Source organism: Cervus elaphus, chromosome 22, assembly GCF_910594005.1.
Source record: "Cervus elaphus chromosome 22, mCerEla1.1, whole genome shotgun sequence".
Taxonomy (NCBI): domain Eukaryota; kingdom Metazoa; phylum Chordata; class Mammalia; order Artiodactyla; family Cervidae; genus Cervus; species Cervus elaphus.
In genome coordinates, this window is record NC_057836.1 from 5,162,486 (window position 1) to 5,174,651 (window position 12,166).

The window sequence follows — 12,166 nt, forward strand, 5'->3', positions numbered from 1 at the left end:
TCGGACTGGCTTGGGCACTTCTCCTGGGCTCCCACAGTCTCCTGGCTTCATCCTCACAGCACTGGTCACCCTGGACTGCTGCTGTCCCCCTGGATGGTGACTAGATGAGGGGCACCCAGGCCCGTCTGGACCCGGCGCTCTGTCTGCTGTAAGCAGGGCACCTGTGACTTCAGGGCACAAGGAAGGTTTATCTCCTGCCGCACTCAGGACAGGCGGGGTCCCGCGATGGGAGGGAGGGAGAGGGAATCGGCCTCCGTTGCGGCCTGGCTTTAAAGGCCACTGTGGCACCGGTCACGACAGAAACGCCAGCTACAGTCGGGGCGGTGGGACGAGACCCAAAGTGCCCTGGGTGTGGAGCTGGTGCCTGGAGCAGGGCAGACCCGGCTGTAGAGGCCCGCGGGCCTTTTGACTATGTCCAGGTCACATGATGTGTTTCCAACAGCAGCCGATGCAGGCAGCTCTCCCTGGCAGACAGGGCTCCTGCTGCCAGCAGGGGATGTGCTGGGGTGGGGTGGGGGTGTGTGTGGAAGGGGGCAGGCAGGAAGCCAGCCTAGCAGTGGAGTCAGGTGGACATACCCCCTCCACAGGCTCTGCATGTCTGGGGTTCCTTTCCCAGAGTGCAGCAGGCTGAATGCATTCACCAGTGCATCTTGCCGGGGCAGTGTCCGGCACGGAGGACAGCCTCCAGAAGTGACATCACTGGCCAGCATCTGGCCAAGACCTTGACAGTCTCTCTCACCATGTGGTATGTTAGCTCAGATGCACCTCTGCAGCCCCAGTTCAGCTGCTTCCGAGCCGTGAGACCTCATGAGGACCAACCTCAGTTTGCTCACCTGTAAAATGGGACTCTTTGTGGGGTGTTGTGTAGACAGAAAGGCAAGGAGACCTGAGCCTGGCCCTGGGGACAGTCCCAGGCAGCGCCCCAGGACCTCGGCCTGAGCTGGACCCCACCACTGAGGCAGGGCCGAGGCTCTCTCCAGCTGCCCGGCCTCATCCCGCCCCAGAAGGGAGCTCCCGGCCACACAGGCCGGCAGCCATGCTCCTTGGCCCGAACAAGGCCCAACCAAGTCGCTCTCATTTATTGGGGTGTAGGCTCGATCGTGGTTGGAAGTACGGAAGGCTGGGGCTGAGAGGGACAGGGTTCCTGGGTGTTCCCAGACCCAGGCCGTGCACAGATATGACTTCCTTCGGAGCAAACCCCCCTGAGCCCAGCCATGAGCCAGGGTCCCTGCCCTGGACAAGCGCCTCACCATGGGGGAGAGCCGGGCCAGGCCGTGGAGTGACTCTCAGTCCCAGAAGGACGTGAGGGGCCCCAGCGAAGGCTGTGTGGGGCAGGTCGGGGCAGGGCAGGCTCTGGGCAGAGAGGCTGGGTGCCCCACGTGGGGTGCACAGAAGCTGGTCCCAGACCGCCAGCTCGGGTCCTCTGCCTGCAGGCTGTGTGACCTCAGGCAAGTTGCAGACCATCTCTGTGCTTTGGTGTCTTGTGTCAAGAGCCTAGCCCAGCGGGCGGGTGAATAGAGGGTCAAACGCCCAGACAGGCTCGTGCTTTGTGGACCAGCGAGGAAGCCGGGATGGCAGGGAATTCAGGGTGGGGGAAGAAGCAGGAGGCTCCGACCTAGCGCAGCTCCAGCCCCTTCCCCCAAGCCCCCACCCCCCCTTTAAGCTCCTCCCCAAAGCCGGATGCCTTTGGGGCCCCCGGCCCTGGTGCCCTGGTGCCCTTTCTCATCTGTCCTTCACACCCAGCTCCCCTGATGGTCTCTTCCTGTGCATGCGCCCGGCTGGCCAGCCTGGCATGGCCAGGCAGAGGACGGGGTAGGCAGACCCCAGGGCCATGGTTTGCTGCCCCACCGTGAGCGTGGGCCAGCACCTCCCTGCCTCCACTCACCCATTGGGTTCAGGCTTCATCTCTGCTTCCCGCCCCTTCCTCCCCTGAAAGGACCAAACCCCTGGTTTATGACCCTTGGTGGGGGGACCCTGCAGAATCCTATCACACCTACTGTGTGCGAGGAGTCCATCACACCTACTGTGTGCTGGGAGTGCTCACGGGGCCCCGCCTCCTGCTCCCACGGCAGCCGCCCCTCCCTGAGCCCGGTCCCGCCCCTTGGCCTTTGCACACGCCCATCTCCCTGCTGGTGTGCTCCCTCGCCAGGCCCACCTCCCTCGGTCCGGACGAGCCTGCTCACCTCACCAATCTTGTGTTCCCTGGGCACACCCTCGAGCCAGACCAGGTCAGGGCCCGCCTCTGTGCTCAGGGGCCCCGAGTCTCTGCACAGGGGAATATGGTTGGCTTCATGGGGGACGGGACGGGTCTGTTCCGCCTGCCGCTGTGTCTGTGGTCCCTAGCCCAGTGCTGCTGGATGGATGCCTCCACCACCTCCTTGGCCGTTCCCAACAGCCCTTCAAGGGGGGCATGTTATCCCCACTTACAGACGAGAAACTGAGGCTGTGCTTTGACTTCTCTTCTCCTCAGTGAAGAAGGGCCCCTGGGGCCAGAGCCCCCTCCCACAGAGGGAGCGGGAAAGGAGCCCCCAGGGTGGGGAGAGAAATCGGGGCACCCTCTGACAGTCTGTGGGTCTGTCTTTCCTCTCCCTGGCCTGACACTTTTAAGTGATTCATTCTTCATGTGATATTTTTGTGTTTCTCCACTGGGGGGAAAAAAATACCGCTGGGATTTCCAGGGGTTGGTTGTTTTATCTCCATGGTGTAGCCAAATAACTCGAGAGAACAGATAGAGGCAGAGGGCTTCCCGAGCTCTCGGCGAAGCCCTCCCCTTAACCGGGGGGGAGCAATGTGCCTTTGGCCACGGCCCCAAGCAGGGGGCAGAGCATCCAGGCCTCCCGTGGGACTCGGGTTTCCAGCCCAGCCTCAGCTGCATGCTTTCGGGTGGATCGCTCCCCTGCCTCGGCCTCGGTTTCCCCAGCTGTGGAATGGGAGCACAGCAGTGCCCGCCTCACACATTCAAGGGAGGGACCTGCGTGGAGGACCTGGTGAGGGCCCAAGAAGGGTGGACAGAAACCAGCCAGGTTTAGAGCTTGAACCCAGGGCCAGGTTGGTGGGGGTGGGGAGGATGCCCTTCCAGGTATCATCGAGAATGTTCTCCTGAGGGAGGGACTTGGCGAGCAGGCGGTTTCCAAGTTGCTGGTGACCTGCACGCCTTCCTGTGGTCACGCCTGCGCTGACACCCCACAGGGCGCCTCGCAGAGCTCACCGCTCCCCTCCTGAGTGGACCCTACCCTGGCCATGTAGAGCAAGCACTATCAAGCCTGCCTGATACGGGGACGGTGGGTGGGTCAGGGAATGTAGATCCAGGAGTCTGCGCTGTCCCACCTGGGCTCCCCGAGACTCTGGAGTTGGGTTCTTGGCTTGGGTGCGTGGCATCCACCCAGGGCTGACCCCCCGAGGTCACTCGTGGTGTCGGCAGTGAAAGTTGCCCTCCTGTCTCAGCGAGAGTCACGCTCAGGCCCCGGACTGCATCTCACAGGTTCCCATGGGAATGCGCTCTTTGCAATACAGCCAACCTGGCATTCAGGTCCATGAGTGTTGACAGAGTTCCCGCTCTTTGGGCAGCAAACATGTATTCAGCACCTACTGTGTGCAAAGCATCCTCTGTGGGGGGTAGAGAGGCACAGAACACCCCCTCCCCAGGAGCTTGTGCCCCACAGGGAAGCAATTAACAAGCAGAGAAGGCAGAAGGAAGTCATGCACGCGCGATCAGTTACTCAGTCGTGCCGGCTCTTTGCGACCGCATAGACTGCAGCCCGCCAGGCTCCTCTGTCTGTAGGATTTTCCAGGCAGGAAGCACCTTGGAGTGGGTTGCCGTTTCCTCCTCCAGGGGATCTTCCCGACTCAGGGATTGGACCCGCGTCTCCTGCGTTGGCAGATGGATTCTTTACCACTGCGCCACCTGGGAAGCTGGAAGGGAGTCAGTGCTAACTAAGGGCACTAGTCTTGAAGAGTTCAGACATACTTTGCTTTGCTCGAGGGCACACAGCAACCTCTCAGGTACCTAGACCATCAGCTTTAGAAACGACAGTAGGCACCACCAGATAAGAGCCGTTTACAGAGCATTTGCTAATTTACGAGATGTGCTGGGTGCTCTGCTAGCAATTCTGGTCCTTTCCATCTGCCTGCAGTACAGGAGACCTGGGTTTGAACCCTGGGTCAGGAAGATTCTCTGGAAAAGGGGATGGCAATCCATTCCAGTATTCTTGCCTGGAGAATCCCATGGACAGAGGAGCCTGGCGGGCTACAGCCCACGGGGTCACAGAGTCAGACACGACCGAGTGACTGACGTGGCCGTGTGCCAGGCTCTATGCTACATCGTGACAAGGCCGAGCGGTGTCAGCCGGGCCAGCTTCACAGCGTGCAGTCCATGCTCAGAGGGTCCACACTGGGTTTAATGCTCTGCCTTGGCTGTCTTAGAAATGCTTGGTGATTCTTGAATGAAGACGGTTCTCTGCATTTTTCATTTCGCATTGGGCCCTGCAAATGATGCCGCCGGTCCTGGGTCCTAGCCCTTATCCAGTTTACAGTTTGCAGTCTAGGGGAGCAGACAGGCCTGGCTCAGACAGAGCCGCTGTACCCAGCATGCAACTATAAACCACCAACTGTATGCGGAGAGGTAGACAGGCTGTGAGCGCACACAGCAGGGTTCCCGACCTCGTGCCTGGGTTGGGGGGACACCTCTTGGAGGACACAGGCTCCGGGAGATTCATCTGAATCTGCCAGGTGAGGGGTGGGCACAGGATGGGGTGGGAGCCGTGGTGAAGGGGCTGCAGGGCGGCCGGTGTGGCTGAAAGGTGGGCCTCCTGGCCAGGGAGGGGTCAGGGCCCTGGCAGGAATCTGGCCTTCACTCCAGTGCTGTGGGAGGCGCTTGGAAGGTTTTTTGTGTTTTGTGTGTGTCTGTGTGTATGTGTTTTATTCAGCTGCGCTGGGTCTTAGTTGCAGCATGTGGGATTTAGTTCCCTGACCAGGGATCAAACCCCAGCCCCTGCACTGGGAGTGAGTGAAAGTTGCTCAGTAGTGTCCGACTCTTTGCGACCCCATGGACTATACAGATCATGGAATTCTCTGGGCCAGAACACTGGATTGGGTAGCCTTTCCCTTCTCCAAGGGATCTTCCCAACCCAGGGACTGAACCCAGGTCTCCCGCATTGCAGATGGATTCTTTACCAGCTGAGCCACCAGGGAAGGCGAAGTCTTAACCGCTGGACCCCCAGGGAAGGCCCTCCCTGGAAGGTTTTAATCAGGGGTAATGCAATGGGATTTGCATTTTGAAAGGCGACTCTCTGACTTTGAAGGGAGGGTGGGTTTCAGGAACAGGGGTGCTGGGAGGCCCCGTGTGCTTGACTGATTCACGGAGAGGGTGCAGGCCATCGAGGTGGGCACAACGTGGCCCTCAGGGCCCACGTGACGTTGAGAAGATGGGGATGGGGACCCTCCACAGGCCATGGCCATGACTGCTGGCCGTGCAGCCCGGAGTCCGGCTGCCCCATGAGCGTGTCGCAGTCTGGCCCATGTCTGACCCACTTCCTGGCTTCCTGCCCGCCCTCCACAGGCCCCCAGGGTCAGGAGGACACGCTCAGATCTTGCTTCACACTGGCATCTATTCCTGGACTGCACGTTTGGACTGAGATTTCATAACCTCGAAGTGGGCATTGTCCTTAACACAAAGGTTCACAAACGCAGGGTTATGGAAGGGCCTGGACACTTGAGGACTTGCTGGGGGGTAAACTCACCACTGATACTGCGTGTGCCGGCCCCCCGGTGTGGGGGTGGTGGTGGGGAGGGGTGCACGGTGTGCACACGTGTGCTGCCTGGAGTGTGTGACACACCCACCTGACCACGGGGACTGGGCACAGCAGAGCGCGGGCTCTGAATCCTGGCTCTGCCCCGCCCGCCCCTCCATCCGCACCCCAGGGAGGGCAGGGGAGCAGCCCTCAGGGCGTCAAGAAGTAAGTGAGCTTGTCAGAGTCCTCGCCTCCCCTCCCAGGGCGGGCGCCCGGCCGCTGTCTCCAGGGTTAGTACCGATACCCGTCTTGTGGGCACCTGTTCTGCCTGCAGGACTGTTCGTGAACCCCCAGAGGGCTCTGCCCTTGTTTCATTACTAATTCACAGAGCTCATACTATTGTTAATAATAAGAAGAACACCCAGGCTTAGTTACTAGCTCATCATGGGGTCACTTGCTTCCTGACTGTCCCCCACAGTCCCCGTGTCGTCCTGCGGCAGCCAGACCTGGTCTTTCCTGTCTGTGGCTGAGCCCCACCCCCACCCAGCCCTGGGTTTGGCCCCAGCAGAGGCCTGTTGCACTGGATGTGCAAAAGAGGACCCGTTCCCTGGACAGTAGGGGTCGAGAGGGTGAGCCGCCGTGTGGTAGGTCCGATGTGGACATCTGAGCTGGGGGAAGGGCCAACCTGAGCAGAGGGCCTGACTCCTATACCTCTGTCACCTGCGCTTGGCACCCAGGAGGCTGACGTGGGACCTGTCCTCACCCCGCAGAGCTGCAGCCCTGCAGGGATGGGTCAAGGTGGGACATGTTTGGGTGACAGGTGTGTAACTAGTCACAGGCCCTTCTTCGTCCTCGATGCTGTGAAATAAATACAGGGCTCAGGTAGCCGGGTCTATAGAGGCCAGGCACCCCCTCAGCAAGGGGTCTGGGTTCCCCACCCACCACCTGCCACTTGTTTTTCTCCAATCAGTTTGCTCTCAAGTCAGGACAAACCAAGCAGGCAGCATGCTCTCAACCGTGCCAGCCTCTGGAGCCCACCCGGGAGAGTGAGAGAATTAGAGGGAGGGAAGCTTCACTGAGAGATGGGCACCCCCTGCTGAACTTCGAAAGCTGGTTCCAGGCTGCCCACCTGCAGGAGAGCGGAAGGGTGTCCCCCAGCACGGGGAACAGAGTGTGCAAAGGCCCAGAGGAGACGCAGATCCTGGAGGGCTGAACCCCAGAGAAGCAGAGAGTAAGAGGCGGCAGCAAGGGCCAAACCACCCAGGCCCCAGAGCATGGACTTGAACCCGAGGAGGTGGGCGGGTGATCGAATGGGCACTTTAGGAAGCTGGCCCTGGGCCCGCAGGACCCAACCTGGTGGGCGAGGCTGGGGCAGAGCCAGCTGGCAGCCGGTGAGGAGCGGCGCTCCCCACGGACACTTTTGAGCTCCAAGCCCCGTTTCCAGGCCCTCGGATGCGTCACTTCGTCCAATCATCCCAAGGACTCTGTGAATTAGCTGCTATTTTTATCCTCCCTTTAGGGCCAAGGAGACTTGTCCCAGGACACACAGGGTGTGGTTACAAAAGGTGGAGCCAGGCAGTGTGGCCCAAGTGCAAGGCCCGCCCTCCGAGCCCTGCTGCCCTTGACCCGGTGCAGGCAAGAACTGATGCCCTTGGCCACACCCAGGGGAGCTCGTGGTAGGCTGAGCAGGGGTCTGGGAGAAGCTGGGAGAGGATGAGGAAACTCTAGGTGTTGGGCCAGTGGCTGCCAGGCATATGGGGTCCTGGGGGGCGGGGGTCTGGGGCAGCAGCCCCAGCTGCTCCCCACCGCTGCCCCTGTCCCCAGCCCTGCCTGGCCTGGCTGACTCGAGAACCGATCTGTTGTCGTTGCTGGTGGGGTTTAATCCATCTTCGCCGGCTCTGTTTCTCTTCACATGCCCTCCTTCCTTCCTTCTCAGGCCTTGCCAAATTCGGTGTTTAAAAATACTCCTCGGATCTGGGAACAGCAGTCCCCGGCTGACCCGAGGGGCAGACGCGGGGATGCGCGCCTGACGCGTGCTTCTGGAGGCCGTCCGCTCGGGGAGTCCCGCTCACCCAGAACGTTCTCCCCGTGATGGGAGCTTTTACCATCGGCCACCAGCTCCCACAGTGGACAGTTTACTGGTTCTCAGAGGAATAGAACCCGGGACGATCAATTAGGGCTTCTCTCGTAGCTCAGTTGGTAAAGAATCTGCCTGCAGTGCAGGAGACCCGGGTTCAATCCCTGGGTCTGGAAGATCCCCTGGAGAAGGAAATGGTAGCCCACTCCAGTATTCTTGCCTGGGAAATCCCATGGACAGAGGAGCCTGGCGGGCTACAGTTCACGGGGTCACAAGAGTCAGACACAACTGAGCGACTAAACCACCATGATAAACTGAATGTGTCTGTAGTAGATGTGCCTTCTGGGGGTTGGGGGGCTCCGGAGGCCCTGGAAACTCCTAAGTGCCTGGAGGGACTGCCTGCTTGCAGACTGGGCTTGCTTCCTGGAGGAGCCGCAGAGCGGCTGTGTGACCACAGGCAAGTCGCTTCACCTCTCTGAGCCTTGGTGTCCTTTACCAGATGGGTGTTTGATAGCTGCTTGATCGGGCTGTCGGGGATCATCTGAGAAAACGTGGCAAAAAGCCAGCATACTTTCATGGAGAAGCCGGCTGGTTTGAGCCAGCCCCAGGGCGCAGCCCCAGAAGCAGGGCCAGCCCTGAGGGGCGGGAGCGGGGCTGCTCACTCTCAGTCCCAACTCCTGCCTCTGCTGGGGGGCTGCCCCCAAAATGTCACCAGTGGGGGGGCCCAGGTGCTGGCACCTGACAGCCTGACACACCCAGATCCCCCTCTGCAGGCTCCGGGGAGGGGCCGAGGTGAATGTGGGTGAGCAGACGACGTGCCCTCTGGGCTGGCCCTCTCGTGGGAACCCCACGGGGCTGGCATCCATGGAGTTTCCAAAGCCGCTCTGTTCCGGCCCGGCCGGGAACAGAGACACTGGCTGGCTTCGAGCTTTGCTGTCTCAGGTCGTGACAAATGGAATTTTTATGTAAGATCCCAGTGACTCTGCGGGGTTTTCTTTCCACCACGAATTCAGCCTTCGGTGCTGGCACCTGAGCTGCCCAGGATGGAGGGGGAGGTGGGCCTGGGGAGGTGGGCAGCCCCCACCCCAACCCTTGTCCCACCAGCAGGGCCGTGGTGTCTGTCACCCATTGACTCATCCTTAGGTGGCCACGTGGGGGGACATGGGGGGGATTGGAGACATGAATGGGGGGAGGGGGCTGAGCAGATCACAGGCGGGCTCGCTCCGTTGGACGGCGGGATGGATGCGGCAGGCACAGTGCATCCCCGTGGTGGGGACACCTGTGCTGGGCGGGACCTTCATACCCACGGCGGGCCCTGAGGCCACTGTTGCTTCAGTGCCCCCAAGAAGCCAAGAGCCGGAGTCAGCCAGGCGGGGGGCTGTCACCCAGGCTATGCCAAGCCCTGACCCAGGACTTTCACAGTCTGATAGAACAGGGTGTGAGGACCAATCCCATAAGGTAGAGCTGGTGGGCGCCCTCATCCAGCACACCCTGAGTCCCTAGAACCCAGCCCAGGCCTTGGCCCAGAGTTGGGGAGTCAGTGAGTGGATGTCGAGAGAATACATGAATGAATCATTGAATGAGCACGTTAATGAGAGACGAGATGGAGTATGATAAGCCTCAATGGAGGGACAAGCTGCCTCCAGCTGATGGAATCGAGGCAGGCTTCCTGGAGGAGGTGGCATTAGATCAGCTTCTAAGGCCGTGCAGGATTTGGTCTCACAGGAAAGAGAGGAGGGCACCCCAGGTGTGAGTGACAGCCCCCCTCCATAGGCGCAGGGCTTTGTAGGGAGTAGGAGCAGCAGGAGGGAGGGCTGGGCCCGTGGCGGAGGCGGACCCCCACCCTAGCATTTGTTCAGTGAACCCACCAGCTCTCAGATTGCAGCCCCGGTTCAAAATGTGGGCGGCCCCACCCTACAGGAGCCCGGAGTCTGGAGGCCCGTCTTGGCCCTCAGGGACCCTCAGCTTTCCCACCTGCAGAATGGGGGCTCAGGACTTGTCACTCCCCACCCCCTCACGGGACCTTTTCCGGGGCTGATCCCTAGGTCTCTTCCTAAGCACTTTCAAATGCTTTAATCTCCTTCATCCTCCCAGGAGTGCCCTGAGGGAGGCGGGGAGGAGGCCCAGACTCAGAGCAATTAAGAAGCTGGATGCCCGTGGGGGCCGGGCTGCTCCTGGTGGGGGGGAGCAGAGAGGCCTGGGTGGAGGGGTGGGCGGGGGCCCTCCCCAGGGGCTGGCGCCGAGTCACCGTGAGTAAGCACCCTGTTCAAGCGTTCTGGCTCCGGCTCACGGCCCTGCCACCCTCTTCCTATTCTGGCTCACCACACTTCAGAGCCGCCCTGACCCGCTGGTGCCTTCCTGCCGCCCCTGCTGCAGATGAGACGCCCGAGGAGGGGCCGCAGAGCAGGGGCAGGGACCTGCCCGGGAGCGCCCCGTGTTTGGTGGAGAGTCTGACCCCCTCTCCTGGTCCAACGCGTCCAGCCTCTGGGTTGCCCCCCACCGCCCCCCTCCCGGTAGCTTCCTGCCTCCACTCAGGATTCAGAGCTGCCCTGGACCCATGCTGGGTCCCTGAGCGCTCCCTGATCGGGAGAGCGGTGAGGGCAGAGGGTGGCGCACAGGACCTCGCTTGGCCCAGAGCCTGGCACATAGTAGGTGCTCAGCAAACCCATCCCCAGCCACATGCGGCTACAACCCCGGCGGGGCTCTAGGAGTCCACGCCGACTACACAGGGGCGCTTGGGCCTCCTCCCCAGCTTGAGCTCTCAGACCCCCGGGGAGCAACGAGGGTGATGATAGTCAGGGAACCTGTCCCTCAGGTTTATCCTGAGGCCTCAACAGTCTGATGTAAAGTAGCCACGGAAGGCCAAGGCCTGCCTTAGGGGGCTTGCAGGTACCCGCCCCTCCTGCATCCTCCCCTGGCTCCCTGGGGCTCCCACCTCAGGGCCTCTGCACCTGCTGCTCCCTCGGTCTGCAACACTTCCTCCACCCCCACCACCCACCTCCAGAACTCTGTCATCGTCCCAGATGGGAACTCTGTCCCCAAGGAACACTCTCTCCGCCTCCCCCAGACCCCCACCCCACCATCCTACTTCCTGTCTCTATGAACGTGACTCCTTTAGGGACCTCAGTGTTTGTCTTTTTTGACAGGGTCAGGGCAGGGGCTGTGAAGGGAAGTCACCAGTAGGACACAGCAGGGAGACCCGGGTCCTGCCAGCCCCTTGCAGGTGCACTTGCAGTGTTTGTCTTTTTGCGTCTGGTTTGTTTCACTGAGTGGAACGTCCTCAAGGCTCATCCGTGTTGTCGCCTGAGGCAGCGTTTCCTCCCTTTTGAAGGCTGGGTAGTATTCCATGGTTAGTACATGCCACGTGGCGTTTACCCATCACCCATCGATGGGCGCTCAGGTTGTCCCTTCCTTTCATTATTCTGAACTGTGCTGCTGTGGACGTGGGTGGACACGTATCTGTCTGAGTCTCTGCTTTGGGTGTTTGGGGTGTGACCCCAGGGGGCTCGTAGCCTTTGGACTCCTCATCCATTTGTCTGTGCCCTGTCAGATCTGCTTGCTGGAACGCAAGCTGGGACAAGAGCAGCTTCTATGGCGTTCCATCTCGAGTGTGTTTGGCTCGTTGCTGGGTCCCTAATGCCTGGAAGGTGCTGGCTGGATGCATTCTTGCAGTGGGGAGGGTGGAGGCGGGGAGGGGGTCAGAGCGGGGGTGGTGAAGGGAGGTCCCCATTAGGACACAGGAGGGAGACCTGGGTCCTGCCAGCCCCCTGCAGGTGCATGAGATCACCCCTAGTCCCCTCGCTCACCCCTATTCTCATTCCCGTGCCCACCACCCTCAGCCTGCTAGTTATTTCCACCACCTGAGCCATCCGCACCCCTTTGATGAAGTCTGATTTTGCCGTGAAAAGAAAGGGAGGCGACAGCTGACTGGTTGGGGAACTCATCCATCCCGGAAAGGAAATTGGATGGTGGCATTGCCACCATCCGCGTCCTGGCCCCTGCTCCCGGCACACTCGCGTCTCCGCCCGCGCCTGCTGGCCCCGCCGCGGGCAGCAGAGCCAGTGGTCCGCTCCGCAGGCGGGACGGCCTGCAGCTGGCCTCTCCCGGCTCTCCTTCTACAGGCAGCGCTCGACGGATCGATGCAAGCCAAACGATGACCAGTTGTGGCCAGCAGCCCCTGAACGTGCTCGCCGTCCTCTCGTTGCTGATTTCCGCAGGTAGGACCCCCGGGATGCTCGGCGGGAGGTGGGCGGCGGGGGCAGGGACAGGCCGGTCCTTCCCAGGGTCACTGCTAGCCCAGCCAGAGTTATGGGTGCTGACGGAAGTCACCCTTGTGAGGAGCTAACGTTCGTGAGGAGCT

At 61.1% G+C, this 12,166-nt stretch overlaps 1 protein-coding gene across 3 annotated transcripts in view; it reads left to right on the forward strand.

Moving 5' to 3' along the window:
- Window positions 1–12,166, forward strand: part of SHISAL1 (shisa like 1) — a 139,987-nt gene that overhangs the window by 78,693 nt on the left and 49,128 nt on the right. For all 3 annotated transcript variants that reach the window (XM_043881952.1, XM_043881950.1, XM_043881951.1), the window contains exon 2: window positions 11,928–12,023. In XM_043881952.1, the coding sequence (XP_043737887.1) occupies window positions 11,960–12,023 (64 nt within the window). In that variant the 5' untranslated portion in view covers window positions 11,928–11,959. The remainder of the gene's footprint in view (window positions 1–11,927; window positions 12,024–12,166) is intronic.